General features: G+C 47.9%; 1 protein-coding gene across 6 annotated transcripts in view; it reads left to right on the top strand.

Moving 5' to 3' along the window:
- The window catches only part of PUF60 (poly(U) binding splicing factor 60), a 54,837-nt gene extending 32,413 nt beyond the window's left edge, over positions 1-22,424 (top strand). For 2 of the 6 annotated variants that reach the window (XM_073329750.2, XM_073329751.2), the window contains 11 exons: positions 5,003-5,098; positions 5,995-6,079; positions 6,847-6,936; positions 7,970-8,020; positions 13,285-13,446; positions 14,048-14,140; positions 15,209-15,422; positions 15,904-16,094; positions 16,888-17,023; positions 17,874-18,109; positions 21,990-22,424. In XM_073329750.2, coding sequence (XP_073185851.1) covers positions 5,028-5,098; positions 5,995-6,079; positions 6,847-6,936; positions 7,970-8,020; positions 13,285-13,446; positions 14,048-14,140; positions 15,209-15,422; positions 15,904-16,094; positions 16,888-17,023; positions 17,874-18,109; positions 21,990-22,289 — 1,629 coding nt within the window. In that variant the 5' untranslated portion in view covers positions 5,003-5,027 and the 3' untranslated portion in view covers positions 22,290-22,424. Of the gene's footprint in view, positions 1-5,002; positions 5,099-5,994; positions 6,080-6,846; positions 6,937-7,969; positions 8,021-8,051; positions 12,962-13,284; positions 13,447-14,047; positions 14,141-15,208; positions 15,423-15,903; positions 16,095-16,887; positions 17,024-17,873; positions 18,110-21,989 lie in introns of those variants that run through there. The other 4 variants (XM_073329752.2, XM_073329753.2, XM_073329754.2 and 1 more) reach the window with 4 other exon arrangements.
- Positions 22,425-22,982: the final 558 nt, after the last annotated feature.

Genomic DNA, 22,982 nt, shown 5'->3' with positions numbered 1-22,982 from the left:
CTGACCTTAAAAACCTCTAAGGAAGGAGATTCTACCACCTCCCTAGGTAACGCATTCCAGTGTTTCACCACCCTCTTAGTGAAAAAGTTTTTCCTAATATCCAATCTAAACCTCCCCCACTGCAACTTGAGACCATTACTCCTCGTTCTGTCATCTGCTACCATTGAGAACAGTCTAGAGCCATCCTCTTTGGAACCCCCTTTCAGGTAGTTGAAAGCAGCTATCAAATCCCCCCTCATTCTTCTCTTCTGCAGGCTAAACAATCCCAGCTCCCTCAGCCTCTCCTCATAACTCATGTGTTCCAGTCCCCTAATCATTTTTGTTGCCCTTCGCTGGACTCTCTCCAATTTATCCACATCCTTCTTGAAGTGTGGGGCCCAAAACTGGACACAGTACTCCAGATGAGGCCTCACCAATGTCGAATAGAGGGGAACGATCACGTCCCTCGATCTGCTCGCTATGCCCCTACTTATACATCCCAAAATGCCATTGGCCTTCTTGGCAACAAGGGCACACTGCTGACTCATATCCAGCTTCTCGTCCACTGTCACCCCTAGGTCCTTTTCCGCATTGTTTACAGCCAAGCTCTGCGATACAACCGCATTTGCTCCAACTCCTCAGACAGAGACAAACAGCTACAAGATCTCTATGAAGCATTCTTACAACTACGATACCCACCTGCGGAAGTGAAGAAACAGATTGATAGAGCCAGAAGAGTTCCCAGGAGTCACCTACTACAGGACAGGCCTAACAAAGAAAATAACAGAACGCCACTAGCCGTCACCTTCAGCCCCCAACTAAAACCCCTCCAACGCATTAAGGATCTACAACCTATCCTGAAGGATGACCCAACACTCTCACAAATCTTGGGAGACAGGCCAGTCCTTGCCTACAGACAGCCCCCCAACCTGAAGCAGATACTTACCAGCAACCACATACCACACAACAGAAACACTAACCCAGGAACCTATCCTTGCAACAAAGCCCGTTGCCAACTGTGCCCACATATCTATTCAGGGGACACCATCACAGGGCCTAATAACATCAGCCACACTATCAGAGGCTCGTTCACCTGCACATCCACCAATGTGATATATGCCATCATGTGCCAGCAGTGCCCCTCTGCCATGTACATTGGTCAAACTGGACAGTCTCTACGTAAAAGAATAAATGGACACAAATCAGATGTCAAGAATTATAACATTCATAAACCAGTCAGAGAACACTTCAATCTCTCTGGTCACGCGATTACAGACATGAAAGTTGCGATATTACAACAAAAAAACTTCAAAACCAGACTCCAGCGAGAGACTGTTGAATTGGAATTAATTTGCAAATTAGATGCAATTAACTTAGGCTTAAATAGAGACTGGGAGTGGCGAAGTCATTATGCAAGGTAACCTATTGCCCCTTGCTTTTTCCTCCCCCCCCCCCCACGTTCTTGTTAAACCCTGGATTTGTGCTGGAAATGGCCCGCCTTGATTATCATACACATTGTAAGGAGAGTGATCACTTTAGATAAGCTATTACCAGCAGGAGAGTGGGGTGGGGCGGGGGGGAGAAAACCTTTTGTAGTGGTAAACACCCATTTTTTTATGCTTTGTGTGTATAAAAAGATCTTCTGTACTTTCCACAGTATGCATCCGATGAAGTGAGCTGTAGCTCACGAAAGCTTATGCTCAAATAAATTGGTTAGTCTCTAAGGTGCCCCAAGTACCCCTTTTCTTTTTGCGAATACAGACTAACACCGCTGTTACTCTGAATAGAGACAGAAAGGCAGCTTTTAAATATAGGAAGTCAAATCCTACTGAGGAAGAGAGAAAGGAGCATAAACTCCGGCAAGTCACGTGTAAAAGTCTGTTTAGGCAGGCCAAAAAGGAATTTGAAGAGCAACTAACAAAAGACACAAAAACTAACAGCAATTTTTTTTTAAGTACACCAGAAGCAGGAAGCTTACGAAACAATCAGTGGGGCCACTGGATGACTGAGATGCTAAAGGAGCACTAAAGAAAAAACAAGGCTGTTGTGGAGAAGTTAAATTCTTTGCGTTAGTCTTCACTGTAGAGGATGAGAGAGAGAGATTACCACCACACCTGAGCCATTCTTTTTAGGGGACCAATCTGAGGAACTGTTCTAGATTGAGGTGTCCGAGGACATTTGGAACAAACTGATTAAAATAAACAGTAATAAATTACCAGGACCAAATGGGATACACCCAGAAGTTCTGAAGGAATTACAATACAAAATTGCAGAACTACTAACTGTGGGGTATAACCTATCACTTAAAACGGCCTCTGTACCAGGTAACTGGAGGGTAGCTAATGTAACTCCAATTCTTTAAAAAAGGCTCCAGAAGTAATCCTAGCAATTACAGGCCAGTAAGCCTAACTTCAGTACCAGGAAAATTTGTAGAAAGTATAGTAGCAAAAAGAGTGGTCAGACACAGAGATGAACATGATATATTTGGGAAGAGCCAACATGCTTTTTAAAGGGAAATCATGCCTCACCAATCTACTGGAATTTTTGAGGGTGTCAACAAATGTGGACTACAAAGGCCATCCAGTGGATATGGTGTACTTGGACTTTCAGAAAGCCTTTGACTAGGTTCCTCACCAAAGGCTCTTAAGGAAAGTGGGCAGTCATGAAATAAGAAGGGAGATCCACTTATGGATCCGTAACTGGTGAAAAGATAAGAAACAGAGGTAGGAATAAATGGTCAATTTTCACAGTGGAGAGAGGTATATATCAGGGTCCCCCAAGATTCTGTACTGGCACTAGTTCTGTTCAGCATATTCATAAATGATATGGAAAAAGGGGTAAATGGTCAGGTGTCAAAGTTTGAAGATGATACAAAATTACTCAGGATAGTTGAATCCAAAGATAATTGCAAAGAGTTACAAAGGGATTTCACAAAGCTGGGTGGGCAACAAAATGGCAGATGAAATTCATTTGGTAAATGCAAAGTAATGGACATTGGAAAACATAACCCCAACTATATACATACAAAACGATTGGGGTTTAAATTAGCTGTTAGCTTTCAAGAAAGAGTTGTTGGGGTCATTGTGGATAGTTCTCTGAAAACATCTGCTCAGAGTGAGATGGCAGTCAAAAAAGCTAAGAAAATGTTAGGAACCATTAGGAAAGGGATAGATAAGACAGAAAATATCATCATGCCACTATATAAAAATACATGGTACTCCCACACCTTGAATACTGCATGTGGTTCTCGTTGCCACATCTCAAAAAAGATATATTAGAATTGAAAAAAGTACAGAGAAGGGCAACAAAAAATTAAGAGTATGAAACAGATTCCATATGAGGAGAGATTAAAAGTCTGGGATGTGTCTGTTTAGAAAAGAGACGACTAACGGGGGATATGACAGCAGTCTAAGGAAGTGTTATTTTCCCCCTTTCCTGGTTCCTTTGTTATGTGGTCACACAATTAAATTAATAGGCATCTGGTTTAAAAGAAACTTAAGAAGTACTGCTTCACACAACACACAGTCCACCTGTGGAACTTGCTGCCAGGGGATGTTCTCAGTGGTGGCAGATGACAGAAAAAGGAGTAATGGTCTCAAGTGGCAGTGGGGGAGGTTGAGGCTGGATATTCAGAAACACTATTTCACTAGGAGGGTGGTGAAGCACTGGAATGGGTTACCTAGGGAGGTGGTGGAATCTCCATCCTTTGAGGTTTTTAAGGTCAGGCTTGACAAAGCCCTGTCTGGGATGATTTAGTTGGTGTTGGTCCTGCTTTGAGCAGGGGATTGGACTAGATGACCTACTGAGGTCTCTTCCAACCCTAATCTTCTATGATTCTAGGGGATGTTGTGAAAGTGGAAAGTTATAACTGGGCTTAAAAAAGAATTCGGTAAGTTCATGAAGGATAGGTCCATCAGTGGCTATTAGTCAAAGTGGTCCAGGAAGTAGTCCCCTGCCCTGGGCGTTCCTAAATCTCTGACTGCCAAAAGCTGGGCCTGGATAACAGGGGATGGATCACTTGATAAGTTGCCCTGTTCTGTTCATTCCCTCTGAAACATCTGGCACCCACCACTGTCGGAAGACAAGATACTGGGCTAGATGGACCATTGGTCTGAGCCAGTACGGCCATTCTTATGTTCTTAATATGACTTTGGGGATGGGGAGCAGGGCTGCTAACCTAGGAGATGACCGTGTGAGTTAAGATAAGGAATCGTTCCCCCTCTCAAAAATAAGTTGAGGATTAGTGGCATGAGATGCAAAAGAAAAATTTTAGGCTGGGTATCTGGAATGCTTAGCAGGGTGCCTGGGTGATGGGATAGACTCCTCGGAGGAGGTGGCTCAGCTCTTTGAGAACAAGGTTACATGTTAGTAGGTCTGAGCCAGGGGTGGCCAACCTGAGCCTGAGAAGAAGCCAGAATTTACCAATGGACCTTGCCAAAGAGCCACTAGTACTCCTTTTCTTTTTGCGAATACAGAGTAGGCTGCTACTCTGAAACCAGTAATACGTCAGCAGCCCACCCTTCAGCTCCCCCTTCCTGCTCCCAGGGCCTCCCACCCACCGGCAGCCCTGCTGATCCACCCCCCCCCCCAGCCTCTCCCTGTACCTCCCGCAGCTGTTTCGTGTTGTGCAGGAGGCCCTGTGGTGGGGGGGGAGGAGCAAGGGCACTGCAGGCTCAGGGGAGAGGGCAGGAAGGGGTGGAGTGGGGGCAGGGCCTGTGGCAGAGCCAGGGGTTGAGCAGTGAGCACCCCCCCCCCCCCGGCACATTGGAAAGTTGGTGCCTATGGCTCCAGCTGTAGAGTTGGTGCCTACACAAGGAGCCACATATTAACTTCTGAAGAGCTGCGCGTAGCACTGGAGCGACAGGTTGGCCACCCCTGGTCTGAGCCCTGCAGGGGCTTTTCTGACTTTTCGATTTCTGAACCTGAATGCTCTGGACTGCTGGAGCGGAGCTGGCTGTGTGTGTCTGTGAAAGGAAACTGGCCATTTTAACGGGCAGATTTCATGGTGCTTTTTCTGTTCCAGGGCACTGAGTCCATAAAGTTGGAAAATGGACAAAGCACAGCAGCTAAGCTGGGGCTTCCTCCTCTCACCCCGGAACAGCAGGAAGCTCTTCAAAAGGTGAGTGGCCCTCGTGTGGCCTTTCTTTAGCTCTTCCTCATCGTTAGTGTCAGGCTTGCTGCCACAGAGGGGAGCATACCAGGTGGGGAACCCGCCTGCCAGGAATACAGAGGGGATACTGACTGCGCTGTCCCTGCACCTGAGCTCTTAGAATCATGCACAAGAAATGTTTTTTCTTGGCTGGGAATTCCTGGTAGCTGCATGGGAACATTATGGGATGTATTTGTAAAAAACAAAAAACTTGCCGAGATCCAAGTAGATAACAGTTTGATCTTAAGTTGTTAAGAGGTTTCTCTGATCCCAATGATGATGAGATGCTGCTGCCCCAAAGTCCCTGTCAGGTGCAGCCTGGACTCAACAGATAACAGATTCCAGAAATGCTCCAGCTGAATCCTCTGCAGGATTCATGCTAGAACACATTGCAAACTCTCTCTACCTTTCCTGTGCTCTCTGGGCAACTATTACCTGCCCCTTTGTTATAAGGGGACCTTTAATATACTGCAAAGATTATTTCATCCCTTTGGAGCCAAGCTATTTTAATTGTAGAACCAAGTCCATCCCAACTCTGATCTCTGGTTCTCAATTCTATGTGTGCATCCGGTTAGGACATTATTGCCGACTTCTGGCTTCCGCTCCGAGTGGGAACCAGTGATGTCTGAAGTGCTGAGAGGAGAGGAGAGCAGAGTTTGCAATGGAGGGGAAGGTGGGAGCTGTGGGCTAGGTGTCTCCCAGATTCTGGTGAGGCAGGTATGCCTTGTTCTCTGTAGGCTTGGTGTGAATGTTCCCATAATGCTGAAGCTGCTTGTGTGTCTGTGTTTGGCTCGCAGTGTGAAACGGCCTCGTTTCCTCTGGCTGCTCCATAGCTGACAGATGTAAATCCCATTGTCCGTTTCCAGGTTTCCGAAGCACCCGCCTCAAATCCACGGTTTAGAGCCTGCCGTTCCCCGGCACCTCCCAAACACGTACAGCAATGGAAAGCAGGTGCCTTTGAGTGGGGTTGGCTGAATCTGTCCGTTCTGTCACCTGGGCATGGCACATCCATGGATATTAGTGACCCCTTGATTAGGAGCCTCCATCTCAGCATCATTGGATGTGCAAGGCTCAGTGTTTTCCAGAGTGGTAGAAGGCTGGGTAAAGGAAAAACAGTTCAGCCTTGTAGCCACAGCTCAGGGGACTGGCGGAGGGAGCTGGAGTATATAGAAGGACCCACAGCTCCTGCTTACCAATATAGTGTAGACATACTCTGTAAAGGAAGGGAAGGGATACGCTCGGTGCAGAGTCTGGGCATGGGGAATAGGAGCCGCCTCGCTCTTTGTAGAACCTTTTGTCCAGATGCTCTCTGAGTGGAAAGGACTTGAAGGAGGCTATCTGTCCTGCCCTCATCTCAGCAGGTAAGGTGCAGTGGTGGGAGCTGAGGGGCAGAGGGAGGAAGAGGGAAATGCTGAGTGTGTAGTGCATGATGCTTTCCTAACATTGCGCCTGCTGCAGACTCTGAGTCCACCCCGTCCTTGCTCAAGCATTGTGCTGTATTTCAGGGTGAACAACTCCAAGATGCTGATCAAGATCATAGTAAGCTGTCGGCCCTTGACTAATGTAAAGTGCCTTAGTGCTTGGGGCCGGAGCACTGGAAAGCACCAGTGGCAACCAGTTGTGGGGTTCTGGGGAATGTTGTATGAAGTTAAATGTCCTTCCCTGGCACCTTGCAGAGTCCTGTGCCCTGTGATTATGGAGTCTGTATTTCCTTCCAGGCAAAGAAGTATGCGATGGAGCAGAGTATCAAGAGTGTGCTGGTGAAGCAAACCATCGCCCACCAGCAACAGCAACTCACTAACCTGCAGGTGAGAGATCCCTCTGGGCTCATCCCCTTGCCTTTACTCTCCCCACAAGGTGGAGCCTTTTATGCACTTAGAACCAGAGCACAGCCCTGAGGTCTGCCTGGAGCCAGGTACTTGCACTTCTGTTTCCACAGTGAAATTGAAGTATGTTGTCTTCGGCCCTGTCAAGGAAATCCCTCTCCTGCCCTCATACATACGTTCACCCTCCCTTTCCCCCCAGGAAAGCAGACTGCCCTGGGAAGAGAAGCTGATGCTTCCTCTCCTGTTGGCTGGCTAGACAATTTTTTCAGTTGCCAGAAAATCAAAGCATCTGCTGTGAGTTCCACTGTCAACCTGAAGCTAAGGTGGTGTCTGGGGTTACTGGGAGCAGTATCCTTTCACCATCCTGTCCCCCATGAAGAGAAGGTGCCCGTCTCTCTGGCCTTGCTGGCAGTGCCACCACTACCATGGACTCTGTAGATTTTTCTCAGAACTCCAGCTGGTTATTCCTGCTAATGCAGGATTGTCCAAGTCCTAGGAGACCCCTCTGCTGCTGTTTAAACCCCCTTCCTTCTGAGAATCCTTACATACAGCTCACTGCCTCCTGTTTGAGGTTAAAGAGCCCAGCATAATGATTTGGGGGGTTGTGTATGTTTTAAAAAATGTTGAAGTGGGGATATGCCAGCTGCATTAGGTAGCTCTGGCCTTTCAGGGCTCTGTATGTTCCTGGGCAGCTGCTCTAGATGAGGGGCTCCTTGTAATTGCTGGGGGTGAATCAAGGACAGTGGTTACAGAGGTTACTATTGCCTTGAGTCCCCCCTGGGAGAAACCCTGCTTCCTGAGGCACTGGCAGCAGCACACCCCTCCCCAGAGTTGGTGGGCCTGGCATCTGCAGGGTCCCAGCGCTGGACAGTCCTTGGGAGCGGGCAGTGAGGGGCAAGGAAGGAGAGGCCTCTCCCACAGGTTCCCTGTGCCGTCGCTCTCTGCTTGAGTTTTTACGAACAGCCGTAGTATGCTCAGCTCCAACAGACTGAACTCTGTCTTTACTGTCTTTCAGATGGCAGCAGTGACAATGGGCTTTGGAGATCCTCTCTCACCTTTACAATCGGTCAATAGACATATTCACTTCTTCTTGGGCACTTTGTCTTAGTCAGGGCCTAGAGTGGGGAAGTATGTAGTGGTAATACAATGCTCTTAACTAAACCCAGTACAACCCTCCCACATACCCACCTGCTGTGGACAAGCACAAAAAACTGAGACAAAGTGTAAACTCCCCAAAGGAAGACCTTGGGCTGGGTACAGTCTGCTGTGACACTGGCCCCCTGGGCCCTGGAGTCAATTGCAAAGAGAGCTTTAGATTTCAAGCAGTTCTGAACACCTGTGAAATTGTGGGAGCCACCTTTCTAGGGATGCTACAGTTCTGAGGTCCTGACCTAAAAGTAACTGCCAAGGTAACTCACAAATGGGCAAGCTGTTAAGAAACCAGCACACAGAACAGAGACCTAGCAGCTAGGGTGCTGGGGAGCACTGGGGCATTACAGGCTTTCAGAGCATATCCTAGACCAAATGTGAGACTTCTGTTGCTATGTGCATACTTGTAGGCTAGGAGAATTTGGCATGTGTTTCAAGTAAAGCAGTGAGGGCTGAAGCAAAAAGAACAATAGAGTTATTCAGAGAAAAGCAGTGCAGTCCCGTAGTGCTGGAAGTTTCTAATTACTCCCACAGAGAGTCTGATTTACTTGGGATTATCTGTCCCCACCCCTTCTGGACACATGGGGCACTGGCATATGTGGGCTATAACCCCCCTCTCCTTGTGCAAAGGGTCACTTGTAAATGTTTCCTTGTCTAGCTGAAATGTAATTTCTTTGGTTGGTGTAAAATGCAACCTGGAGGCCAGTGCTCCAAGGGGAAAGAAGCATTAAAACTAGACATGCCTGGCTTTCCTTCTGTAACACTGCCACGGTAGGTAGCTTGTCAGCTGGGGAGCCAAAATAGCATTTGTGGGGGGGAGGTAAGCTTGGACTGGGACAGGAAGAGCCATCTCTGCCTGAAGGCAGCATGGCCAGTTCCTGAGCCATGTTGCCCAAGAACCCGCTTTATCAATTAATTTAGATATTATTGATCTCCCATATCACTAATTCTGCTAAACTGTGTTTTGCAGCCACATCATGCACCATTGGGTAACAGAGATGAAAACATGTAATAATGATAGATTAACCACTGGCTTAGTATTGTAAATCACTTACCAAAAAAAAAAAAGCCTCCCTTTGCCAGGAGCCAGCACCTGCTGTTGGAGGGACAGAAAGGCTAGAAGTCAAGGCTTTGCCCTGGATCAGCCATCATGGTGTGTTGTGAACTCGGTATTATTAAGATCCCCGTTTTCCCACCAAATGCTTTATCTCAAGAGCGGGAGTGTGGAGAGCAAGTATACCTTAAGAATGGGACCGTCTCCACTGGCAGGACCCACAAGGCTCATTTGTGAGGGAAGTGCAGCCTGAGCTTCCTGTTATAGCATCTTATTGACCATAGTCAAAGCTTCCTATCCAGCAGACCTCTACCTGCAGGAGTGTTACCGAGCAGGGTTTCACCTTGTCACTTCACCAAGACAAGCAGTTTCCTTACATAACTGCATCAAAAGTGCAGATGAAAACAGTGGTGCTTTGCATGTTGCCTCCCTCGTTTTGAGCTCCATCCTGAAAAGGTGCATGTTAACTTGTCCTTAATAATAATCCTCCTTAGCTCCTAATTAACAGCACTGTCTATACATACAAACACTGACTGCCCACCTGGAGGTGAGGGAGGAATCCTTAGCCTCTGTTTACAGATGGGGAAGCGGAAAGGTCAAGTGCCCAACCCAGAGCTACAGAGGAGAGTCAATGACAGGACCAGGATTCACATGCATGTTCTTGGCACCTGGTCCTGCGCAAAGTTCACAAAAATATGCTGCCTTTTCCCTTAACTCACTGCACTGCAGGTTCCTACTAGTACTCACATGTGCCTGTTACCATCATAGTTCAGCTCAACCCTAGCTTGGTGGCCCAGATATCTAATGTAAAGGAGCGTGAATGGGTTCCTCAGAACTTCACTCCTCCTCCTGCTGCTGCTGGAGTCTCCTGCTTGTGCAGAAGGTTTAGAATGTGGATTTCCCACTGTGAGGGTTGCTGCCCAATATCGGAGAAGGGCTAATACTATCAGTCTTGTCTCTGTGGCAGGTATCATTGGAGGAGAAGAGAATGCCCCCTTCATGTACACATCTTTAAAGGTGTGGAAAATCCCTATGCCTGGGGCACGGGCCTCAGGCTGGCTAGAGTAGTAAGAAGAGGATTAAACTAATAGCAAAAGGGGAAGGTAGAATGAGGGAAAATCTGAGCACTCAGCACAAAATCAAGATGTTGAGAACAAAATTAATCAAGGAACCAAAGAACATGAAGAGAAGAAATTATCTAATTGCCTGAACACCAATGCTAGGAACCTGGGTAACAAACAAGAGGAACTGGAATTGCTCATTTATGAGCATAAACTTGATCTAGTTAGTATTACTGAAACCTGGTGGGTTGGTTCGCCCAACTGGAATGTTAAGATCAATGGGAAGGGGGAGGGGCATTCTATCTCAAAAATGACATTAGCTGTTTGCAAGTCGCTGAAAACTCTGAAGAAGACAGATAAAACACAAGTGGGGTACTAGTTGGTGTCTGCTACAGACCACCAAAGCCCACTAAGGAATAGGATGACTGCTTCCTTTTATGCACGTAATTACAGTGTGTAAAAATAAAAGCTGTGTGATCATGGGGGACTTCAGTTTGAGTGACGTATGGCGGAGGTCTTGTGCTGCCAGTACAGAAACATCCTTGGAATTTCTAAGCATAGATGACAATTCCCTAACTCAGAACATATTGCAGCCTATCCAGGGTGGTGTATGAGACCTTGTTCTAACAGAGAGAGAGAGGAACTGGTCACAGCTCTAAAAATTAATGGTAGCTTAAGTACAGGTGATCATAACTTGATCACATTTATAATGTGCACGCAGAATAAAGTCCAGACCAGTAATATAGATGCTTGATGCATTTACTAGGGCCCATTTCACAAAGCTGAAAACAGTTATGAGCCAGATCAGTTGAGAGGAAGAATTTAATCAGAAAAATGTGAATGATGATTAGGAATAATTTAAGAACATCTTACTAGATCCCCAAAACACCACTGTCCCACAATCGAGGAAGAAGGCCAATTTTAGAGGGGAAATGAAGGCAGCTGTAAAAAATAAAAAGTCAATATATAAAAACAGAGGTTCCTGACTGTGGGCCGTGACCCCATCAGCAGATGGCGTTGTGATGATCCTTTGTGTGCAGAGGATGCCAGTTCGCTCAGCACAGCGTGACCTCATATGTACGGTGTATGTACAAATTGGCGGCCTCAGCACAGCACCCTATGTACAAGGTTACGCCACATGGAGGATGCCGTTTTGTAGAGCTGTTGCATCCTCCATGCTGTCTGTGATCTCTGCAGAAAATAATACATTAAAATGGGGTTGTGCCTGCATGCAGTTTGGGAACCCCTGATGCAACCAGTGGAAGAAAGGGGCTGATAGTAATGAATGTTGGCTTCCCAAGGGTGGGAGGATTGGGAGACTACACTAGAGATATTCTTGCCTAGCTGCTCTACAGTGTGACTGTGCCTCACTTTTCACCTGGCTCACCGGGTTTTGGAGCTATCATAAAATCTCATTTTAAAAGCATAAAACACAGCCCCAGTTTAGAGGTAAAACAAAACCTTTGTTTCCTTTGTTTGATGAGTCCAGGTTCAAGTTATCTAATATAACTGCAAGCACAGTAGTGTGGTGTGAGAACCTGGTTCGATGGTAGCGCTCCCTCCCCTAAAGTGCTAGGAATCAATCCTGACTGAGGCTGTATTTTCAGCTACAAACAGTTACTTCCCTGGTCATGGTGACAGGCTCAGATGCATTTGGTATTTATTTTGTGCGGTTGTCTCATCAGACACAGTCCCTGCCTGCTCTGTCTGTTACTGTGTTGCAGGAGAGACCCCCTGGCCACCCTTTTGTTACCATATGAGTTGTGGCATCCCTAGACAGGACACAGAACAACTCTGAGCTCATTGTGCTCACCCTTATGCCAGAGCTCTCCACCTGAGTTAGACCTTCATGCAATGGCCTTATAGCAAGGCCCTTCTTGGGGGGGGTAAGTGTTCACAGAGCTCCCTACTTGGCTGTGGAGTACTGTAGAATTGGGTTGGGGAGGAAGGCACTAAGATTAGTGCTGCTTTTTCCCTCTTTGTAGGGCCCTCACCATTTTGCATTCGTTCCAGCTGTTCCATGCAGAATAAGAATGTAGCCCTGTACAAGTCTCCAGTGTGCGATAATAAATACACTATTGCTGATTATAGGGAGCTGCCTCTGCAGGGCTTTTCTTTCTGCCTTGGTCCCAATGCATGCTGATAAGATCACAGATTTGGCCAGTGTGTCCTAGCAGGCAGCACCTTCCTAGGTGAAGTTCTTAGAACTGCCATGTGGCTTGGAGGAAGCTGGTTTTAGGGATACCATCTGGGGAGCAACCAGGTTTCTCTTGCAAACAGACTTTCAGACAGGTTCAGGAAAAGAGTGCAGAGGCTTTCTCTGCACTGGGACAGACAATGGCTGAGTCTGTGGAGCTGTACCACTGTAGGTGCCAATACCAGTGGAAGATGCTAACTCTGAGCACCACAGACTTCCTCAAGAGAAGGGTTTTGTTTAATTGTTAGATTTTGTTTGTTTTTATTGAACTGTACAGTGCAGCTGCTGCTCAGTGTCAGCTCCTTTAATGCCAAGGGAGGGAGAGGGGAGGAGGTAGAGCCCGTTTCCAAACCCCTTGCTGCCCAGGGAGTGGGGAGGAGGTGGTTCCCAGTGCTAGATCCCTTGATGCCCAGGGCAGGGGAAAATGAGAGCATGTGGTACCCAATACTGGATCTTTTGCTGCGCCATGCAGGACAGGAGGGATTGCTGTTAGTGCCTGATGTTGGATCCCTTGCTGCCTGGAGGGGAAGCTGTTTTAGAATGAAGGTATTTCCCCCTGCTGCAGGCATTGCCAGAGATGTGATCTTGTCAGGGTGGGTTGGAGTTAGGGCTGCTTAAGTGGCAGAGCAAATAAGAGACTTGACTGTGCCCCTGGGAGTGAGCCTTACTGCCCTGCACTCCCCAACAGTCCATGCACTGAGCGAAAATACTTCTTTACCACTAAGAGTGTTCCAGGCTGTGCTGCAGCCAATGAGGAGCTGCTTGCTGTTGGGTCACAGCTCCTGGGGCGGGCGGGACAGGGGAGAGAGCTGTCCTGGTATCTGTGACGACCCCCTAAGCTAACCAGCCAGTTCTTCTTTCCAATACAGATGGCAGCTCAGAGGCAGCGGGCGCTGGCCATCATGTGTCGTGTGTACGTGGGCTCCATATACTACGAACTGGGAGAGGACACCATCCGCCAGGCCTTTGCCCCATTTGGACCTATCAAAAGCATTGACATGTCCTGGGACTCTGTTACAATGAAACACAAGGTTGGTTAACAGCCCTAGGAGTGGTTTCTTTTTCTCTAAGGTCACCCTGCATGCATCTAGGGAAGGAGGGGCATGCACCCTCCTAGTCTGCAGTATAGAGCAAGCTGTCTAGGAGGTGGTTCTTCAAGTGATCCCTTTTGTATTCCACTGAGAGTTCTGGGCGTGTGCCTGGAGCCGGAGCTTTTAGGATTGAATGTATTCACCTGCTGTGCTGCCTAGGTTTTAGTGTCCCCGGAAGCCATAGCAATGACCTAACAGCTGCATGTGGGGTATGGAGCTTGGGGAATGCTGAGCAGTTAGCTTGCCTTGTGCGCATGCACTAGTCTGTCTCCCTAGCTAAAAGGCCTATTCTGTGATAAGCAGCTCAGGAAGCAAGTGGCCACGAGTGTGTTCAGGCACTTTCGTGCTTCAGCTTGTTGCTCTCTGCATTAGCATGCTATTGGGAAAGGCTTTGAGGGTGGGAAGCTCTGGCTGAACGGTTGGGATCTGGCACAATGTGATACAGACAGGGTGCATTAGTTGGCAGAGTGGGGAATGCGAGCACTATGGGTTCAACAAGAAGAAATGGGTACAATTTAATAGGGTTTCCCCTCTATCCTAGGGCTTTGCTTTCGTGGAATACGAGGTGCCTGAAGCTGCTCAGTTGGCCTTGGAGCAGATGAACTCGGTCATGCTGGGTGGGAGAAACATAAAGGTGAGTGACAGTGGGTTGCGTTACATGGGAGGCGAGTCTGGCTCATGCTGCTGTTTGTGTTGCAGGGATGGGGCTTTTCAGATGGTCAGAAGAGCCTAAAGAAGAAAATCTATGTTTCTAGGAGATCTGTTCCTCAGTGGGCCTCTTTTCAATGCGCCACCTGAGTCCACTCACTGAGAACTGGCTGGTTCTTGGCACCTGCCTCTGACCCTCTGGGAAGAGCCCATAAAGTGTTAATATACACTAGGAGGAGGGAGGGGCGCTTGGCGCTATTCTGTTCTGCCCCATCCACAGAATGGGAGCCCTTTGTGGCCTAGATATGGAGTCTTGTGGGCAGCAGGCAGGTGAGTGACTGCTGACCCTGGTGGTGCCTGTTGGGCTCTGCAGAAAGGGGGCTTGTTTGTATGTGTATTATGAGGGAAATGAGGCTCTGGGGTAACCTAGTCCTCTGCATGAAGAGGGGGAAAGGTTTAGTACAAACTGAAAGGAACAAGGGACTTGAGCTTTGTATTCCCAGGCATCAAGTAAGAGATTCCCTGACAGGAGTGGGAGACTTTTGGGGACGTTCCTTTTGCAGTATCGGTGAAAACCCAGTGTCCTTACATATTTCACCAAAGTCATTTCCTCTTAGTTCCCTTTTCAGGCAATTGCAGTGCCTGATCGATATGGGTTTTTGGGAGCTCCGGAGAATGGTATGGAGGCATTGTGCCCTGCCTGTAGTATTGACAGCTAGTCATTGTAGCATTGGAAGCTAGTCACTAGAGAAGGAGGGAAGATACAAGTCTGAAATATGCTTGCTTCAGGAACAAGTGCCACAGAAAACGTCCTGTATCTGGCTTGTCTCTGTAACCCTGATATCCCATGGTGGCCTGTGGAGTCACTGGAGACTACAACCCAGACATCATAATGAATTGTGGCTCTGTGGTGCTAATTGCCGTGCCATGGAAAGTATTATGTGGGGTTAAACTGCTCTCTGTTAGCATTTGCAGTCCTTGTGTCTTGGGTGAGTCACAGTGCTGCCTCTTGGAGCACTCAAAGAGGTGTTTGTGTTTGCTTTGCTCTCTACAGGTTGGTAGGCCTAGTAATATTGGACAGGCACAGCCAATCATAGACCAGCTAGCTGAGGAGGCACGGGCTTTCAACCGCATCTACGTGGCATCTGTTCACCAGGACCTTTCAGATGACGACATTAAGAGTGTGTTTGAGGCCTTTGGGAAGATTAAGTCCTGCACGCTAGCCAGGGACCCCACAACAGGGAAGCACAAAGGCTATGGCTTCATTGGTAAATTGGCTGCTCTGATACCTGTCATGGAGTGGGGTGGGGATGTCATTGGATTTGGATCCGTGTCTGCTCCCAGCAGTGGCAATAAGCTTCTGCTTTCAGTTATGGGTTAGAGTGGGATTCAGAGCGACCCCTGGCCTGATGTCAGAGGGCTGCCTGGCTCTCAACTGGAAACTGGATTCTGTGTTCTTGTTCAGCTAGCACCTAGGATGTGATGCGAACCATCTCCCTTTACGCTGAATGTTTGAGAAGATCCTGGACAACCAGAGAGGTTGGGTGTGTGATCTAGGAGGTGTGGGAGTGGTTGGTAGGGACACTGATGACTGCCGCTCAAGACCATTGTGTTCTTAGAAGTACAAACCAAAATTTTGGAGGGAAAGTGTTCTACGTTTAGGAGGCAGGCAGGTGGGGCATTATCCCTGGGAGCCTGAAATGTCCATCTTTAAGGAGCGCTCTGTCAGGGTTCCAATTATCATTACAGAGTATGAGAAGGCACAGTCGTCACAAGATGCTGTCTCATCTATGAATCTCTTTGACCTGGGAGGCCAATATCTCCGGGTTGGCAAAGCTGTCACTCCCCCAATGCCTCTCCTAACACCTGCAACGCCTGGAGGATTACCCCCTGCAGCAGCTGTGGCTGCAGCAGCTGCCACAGCAAAGATAACAGCTCAGGTAAGAAACAGAGCAGCAGGATTTGAAATGAGGTGGGTGAGTGCGTGCGTTATTTAGAGTCCAGCAGTCCTATTGAACACAGGGATACCGATTCGTACAATGCACTGAGTCAGCAGTACTTATGGGAACTCCTGACTAGGTGGCCTTTGTTGTACACTACAGAGTAGTTCTCCCGGTCTCATGTGGAGACTGGCCAATGAGTAGCTGTCTGTGCTACACCCTCCAGTCTTGGGTCTGGCATGCCAAAGTGTAGAAAGAGGCCTGATTTACAGCACGGACAGGCTTATTTGTTTTGATTTAGTTTGATTGTTCTGAAACAGTATTGCCTAATGAGGGCCACCTAAGAGAGCAAGAGGTGGTTTGGAAGTGGGGAAGCTTTTTGCTCTGGAATTGACTCCGTCCTGCTAAAACCATCCTGGAGACTTTGAGTTGGGGATCCCTTGGCATGTCTATCATTCAGGGCCCTGCACATGAGCTGATTGGCGTTGGGTGATAACTATGAAGTGTGGGGAAAGTGCCTGCTCTTCAGGGGTTTGGCATGTGGTGGCCGCCTACAGGAAAGGTGAGTTCAGGGCAATCCTCGGCATGTGTCTGTGTGATTAAGCTGAGTTGCATACATTTCTCCACTCTTTCTGGTGGCTGAGCTGGCCCTAGTAATTTTACAGTTCGTTTGCCCCCATGTCCTGGCTATTTGGTAAGTCTCTACAAAGGTGAAAAGAAAGAACCTGAGCAGAGCACACCTGAGCATGACTCTCTGAAGCAGAATTAACGCTCTCTGGCTTTTCTCTTGTAGGAAGCAGTGGCCGGAGCTGCAGTCCTTGGCACTTTAGCAACACCTGGGCTGGTGTCACCAGCGCTGACACTGGCTCAGCCTCTGGGGGCACTGCCGCAGGCCGTAATGGCAGCACAGGCACCAGGAGTCATTACGGGTGCGTCTGCTCTTCATTCTGTCATTTCCACAACTATTCTGAGATAGCACCAGTCCCCACAGCTGGGGTCACTTCTTGGAAAGTGTAGCCAGGGAGCCTGGGGCCAGCTACCCCTCTTCGGTTACAGACCCATGTGATTCCTGTAAAGAGCTCAGAGAACTCAGCTGACGAGAAGAGCTGTGGGAAGCAGGTGGGCTCTGTGGCTGACGCTACAGCAGTGGGGAGAGATCCTTGCAGCTGCTTTGATCAGGGGAATAACTTTGTTACTTGGTGAGTTTTGTACATGGAAAAATGAAACCGTCCCTGAAGGAGGGGCATGAGCAGACTTTAAGACGTGGTCTCAGTCCTTCCTGCGCTGGGAAGACAGGCCACCAGCCCCACTAAAGGGTTTGAAACTGAATCGTACTGAAACTGAATTGTTTGCAGAGAATTCTGATTTCTCCTTGCATTGCCTCGCAGGCCTCTCCGTGAGTGTGTGGTGAGTGCTGTAAGGGCACTAAGCCTCCCACAGCTGGCAGGGATGCATAGTGCCTGAGCAAAAGCACCAGGTTGGTCACTTACCACATGCAAAGCAGATGCAGCCACATCTTGCTGTCTCCCCTTTGAATGGGCAGGTTCACCTCGTCTGTGCATCATACCTGGTGGTAGAGCCTGGCCTCTCTATTGTCCTGAGTCGCTGTTGGCCCTGTCGTCAGGCTCTCTCAGTGGTTCATGTTTCAGTTACTAAAATCTTTCTCCTAATTCCATGAGGCTGGGTGTCACTGGCTGGCTTTCTTCCTGATGTGGCAGAGTGCCAATCCTAGAGGTAGGCTCCTTTATCTCTTCCTTCAGTCTGTGTATTCACCTGCAGGTGTGACCCCCGCTCGACCTCCCATTCCAGTCACTATTCCACAGGTGGGAGTAGTGAATCCTATCCTAGCAAGTCCCCCAACATTGGCTCTGTTGGAGGTTAAGAAGGAGAAGGAGGAGGAGGAGATATTCCAGGAGTCGGAGAGGCCTGAAATGCTGAGTGAACAGGAGCACATGAGCATATCAGGCAGCAGTGCCCGTCACATGGTGATGCAGAAACTGCTTCGCAAACAGGAGGTGAGCATGACTCTGAGTTAATTCTAGATTCCCAGAGATACAGTGTTGCCTACAGGCCACAAGACTGGCTTGGGTCTGTCTTTCAGTTCTGTGTAGTTCAGCAGTACAGAGTATGGTACAAGTTCACAAAAGGTGTGTCCCTAGATGTCTTACTGAGTTAATGCTGGAATACAAATGCCTGTATCATAACCAGTCATCACCTGCTGCAGGCTATGGTCATGGCTTTTCCCTCTCTGCCTTGTAAAGGAGGAACTCTGTAGTGAGGTGCCTCGCTCAGAGAGACCTCACTCTTTGCTGTGCTGTGTTGTCCAGCCATTAGACCAAAGATGCTGATAGTCTATTAGGACATTATAGTCACTGATGTCCTGGTCCCCAGATTTCTCCTTCCTCTCCGTCATTCACATGTCACCATGGTTTGTCATTGGCTGCAACTGATGAAGTGGGAGGAAATAAAACCGGATCTGTGGTGTTAAGGAATCTGTCATTTGATGATCATCTGCACTATTGCTAGCTGTTTTACTGCAGCCAAAAGCATGCTGAGTATCTCAGTGTAGGTATAGAGAGGGCTCACAGTTCCGTTTCTGTGGGTGTGAACCATAGCTATCTCCTCACAAAACAGAGATGTGATCCTTGTCTGATCCTTCTGAGTCCCCCTCCTTCCCACCAGTCAATGCAGTACTAAGCACTGAGGAGCTTACAGCTAATTTTAGACATGCTGCAAGGGTAAGGATGACGAGACAGGGCTGATTCATTCGGGAAGCACAGGTGACATCATGAGACTCTGCTCAGTAGAGTCACAAGGGACCATTGTGACCAGTCTGACCTCCTGCAGAACACAGGCAGAGACTCCCACCCAGTGATTCTCAGATACCTTAGTGATGGCACAGAACTCTGAAGGTCTGATCTCAGCTTGGACACTGACTCCCTCTGGGATTGGACAAGGCCCTTCCCCTCTTTTTCCTCTGCCAAATAGGGATAATAATGACCTGCACCTCTTGAGGGGCTGTGAGAATTAGCTCATGTGTCCTATACTTTGAAAATATAAAGGCCCAACGGTGGTATTGTTGAGACACTGGCTGTCCCCTAGTTAAGGTTGAAGCCATAAAAACCCGATCTACACGACCCACACCTTAATTTCCCCAAGAACTGTTACATCACATCTCAAGGGGGGAATTTAGATAAATCAGAAAATGCATTTTAAAGCTACACCAAAAGTTTCCCTAACTCCTTTTTCCAAAATGGCTTGACCTGCAAATTCTGAGTTTGTTGTGGCAGCAAAGAGTCCTGTGGCACCTTATAGACTAACAAAAAAAAAAACAGGAGTACTTGTGGCACCGTAGAGACTAATAAATTTATTAGAGCATAAGCTTTCCTGGGTTACAGCCCACTTCATCGGATGCACTGAATGGAACATATAGTAAGAAGATAGACATATACATACATACATACATACATACAGAGAAGGTGGAATTTGCCATACAAACTGTAAGAGGCTAATTAAGATGAGCTGCTATTAGCAGGAGAAAAAAAACTTTTGTAGTGATAATCAAGATGGCCCATTTAGACAGTTGACAAGAAGGTGTGAGGATACTTAACATGTGGAAATAGATTCAATAGACTACAATACCCACCTGCTGAAGTGAAAAAAACAGATTGATAGAGCCAGAAGAGTACCCAGAAGTCGCCTACTACAGTACAGGCCCAACAAAGAAAATAACAGAACGCCACTCGCCGTCACCTTCAGCCCCCAGCTAAAACCTCTGCAACACATCATCAAAGATCTACAACCTATCCTGAAAAATGATCCCTCACTCTCACAGATCTTGGGAGACAGACCAGTCCTCGCTTACAGACAGCCCTCCAACCTGAAGCAAATACTCTCCGGCAACCACACAACAAAAACACTAATCCAGGAACCTATCCTTGCAACAAAGCCCATTGCCAACTCTGTCCACATATTTATTCAAGCGACACCATCGTAGGACCTAATCACATTAGCCCATCAGGGGCTCATTCACCTGCACATCTACCAATGTGATATATGCCAGCACTGCCCCACTGCCATGTACATTGGCCAAACCAGACAGTCTCTACGCAAAAGAATAAATGGGGACAAATCTGACATCAGGAATCATAACATTCAAAAACTGGTAGGAGAACACTTCAGCCGCTCTGGCCACTCAGTAAAAGACTTAAAGGTGGCAATTCTGCAACAGAAAAGTTTCAAAAACAGACTCCAACGAGAAACTGCTGAGCTTGAATTAATATGCAAATTAGATACCATTAACTTGGGTTTGAATAGAGACTGGGAGTGGCTGGGTCATTACACATATTGACTCTATTTCCCCATGTTAAGTATCCTCGCACCTTGTCAAATGTCTAAATGTTCCATCTTGATTATCACTGCAAAAGTTTTTTTTTCTCCTGCTAATAATAGCTCGTCTTTATTTATTAGCCTCTTACAGTTTGTATGGCAAATTCCACCGTGTGTGTGTGTGTGTGTGTATATATATATATATATATATACTTACTATATGTTCCATTCAGTGCATCCGATGAAGTGGGCTGTAGCCCACGAAAGCTTATGCTCTAATAAATTTGTTAGTCTCTTAGGTGCTACAAGTCCTCCTGTTCTTTTTGCGGCTACAGACTAACATGGCTGCTACTCTGAAACCTGTCATTATAGACTAACAGACATATTGGAGCATAAGCTTTCGTGGGTGAATACCCACTTCATCGGATGCATGTAGTGGAAGTTTCCAGAGGCAGGTATAAATATGCAAGCAAGAATCAGGCTAGGGATAATGAGGTTAGTTCAATCAGGGAGGATGAGGCCCTCTGCTAGCAGCTGAGGTGTGAACACCAAGGGAGGAGAAACTGCTTGTGTAGTTGACGAGCCAGTCACAGTCTTTGTTTAATCCTGAGCTGATGGGGTCAAATTTGCAAATGAAGCTCTGAAGCCCGGCAGTTTCTCTTTGAAGTCTGGTCCTGAAGTTTTTTTGCTGCAGGATGGCTTCCTTTAAATCCTTGAGTTTGTTGTGTTGGCCTGAGTGAGGAGAGGCTTTGAGAAGGTGTGCATTACAAAGAGATAAGAGCTGGTTTCACATGCATACAGAGCAATTTTTAAAATTATTTAATCTCACCTGCTGCTGACTACGCTGCTGGTCTGAGCCAGAGACATGGGGGGATGGAGAGGGACAGGTGTTGGGGGGGCCCCACAGGCAATGATAGGATGGTAATGGACTTCCTGTTACAGAAGGGTGTGATAGGACAGGAGGATGGAATGGGGTAAAGGCTTGGGAGAATTCTGGAGCGTGAGCCACACTGATGGGTTGGGGTATGGGTATCCCCTGTAATGTACTTGTTCTGGGAATGATGAGAAGTCTTCAGTCTCTAGGCCTGTGAGGCCAACTACTTACACCAGCCACTAAGTTCCAAGATAAAACTAACTTGAAGAATAATTGCCACCAAAATGTGTCATGCTGTTGAAGGTAAGAGGAGGGAAATCAGTTTGATAAATCCATCTCTGTAAGGTTTAAACACAGTCTGAAAAATAGCATCTCTCCAGCCACCTCTTCAGGGCACAAAACAAGTGGCAAATTCCTGGTATGCTGCTCGCCTAAGCAGTTGAGCTGGAGATGCCTGTGGAAGAGCCATAATTTCTGGGCTGTATGGAACATGGGTTGAGCATGTTTCTGGTGCCCCTGGGCGGTGCCATTACACATTGGTTCCAGAAAGCCCGGGGATGTTAATTTTTGCTGCTCAGGCATGGCACTGCAATGGCTGCTGTGATGTGCAGGTGCCATGGCTTTGCAGGGTTAACCCCAGCGGTCCCATGAACTGGCTCAGTCACTTCTCTCTTTCCTTCCTCTTCCTGCAGTCAACTGTGATGGTGCTGCGCAACATGGTGGATCCAAAGGACATTGATGATGATCTGGAGGGAGAAGTGACAGAAGAATGCGGAAAGTTTGGGGCAGTGAATAGGGTCATCATCTACCAAGAGAAGCAGGGCGAGGAGGAGGACGCTGAGATCATTGTCAAGATCTTTGTAGAGTTCTCTATGGCCTCAGAGACTCACAAAGCCATTCAGGCCCTGAATGGGCGCTGGTTTGCTGGGAGGAAGGTGGTGGCAGAGGTGTATGACCAGGAGAGATTTGATAACAGTGACCTGTCAGCATGAACTCTGCCTGAGAGAGACTTCTCCCCTGCCCCCTGTGTCCCATCTGTTTTTTTAGCCATGTGTAAGGAACGCTGCTGGGTGGGTGCAGCTCTCTACTGTGATGTACGTGTAGTTTGGATAAAAGTGCGAAGAAAAGCTAGCGTGCGTGAGTGTGTGTTAAAAGGGCCAGTACCACCTTGGTTGGGTCTGGAACAGGCCCAGTCTCCTCAGCCAGCAGCTTGTCAGGCCTTAGCGAGTAAGGGCCCGAGGTCAGAATCCCATGTCACCCTCTGGGGCCAGGAGCTGCAGTTTTCTTTAGAGGTGGGCTCTGCTTGTTTGAATGGAGCAGGCACCATCTTTTTAATAAGTGTTTGCCCAGTACATTGATCCCTGGTTGGAGCCCTCAGGCATTCTTGCAGTGGAGCCAGGAATGGGCAGTGGCATGGGGAACGCTAGGAGGTCCTTCCAGAGAAGGCTGAGCAGCTGCAGGCTGAGCTCAGGCTCCAAGCCCTTGATGTGGGTAAGTGCCACCACATCAGCGGCTTGCAGTCTGCAGATGCTCTGGTCATCGCCTCGGCCTGCATGAGTCGATCCATTCCGGAGCACGTGCTCAGACACACTCACAAGGCTGAGATCCACGGCTGCAGCTGTCCACGTGAACAATGGTGGGGGGGACTGTCCCACCTGGGAACTTGCATTTTACACAGGCCTCGT

The sequence above is a fragment of the Lepidochelys kempii genome, chromosome 2 (assembly GCF_965140285.1).
Source record: "Lepidochelys kempii isolate rLepKem1 chromosome 2, rLepKem1.hap1, whole genome shotgun sequence".
Classification (NCBI taxonomy): Eukaryota; Metazoa; Chordata; order Testudines; family Cheloniidae; genus Lepidochelys; species Lepidochelys kempii.
The sequence above is the reverse complement of the archived record's forward strand: the minus strand, read 5'-3'. Positions and strand labels throughout refer to the sequence as shown.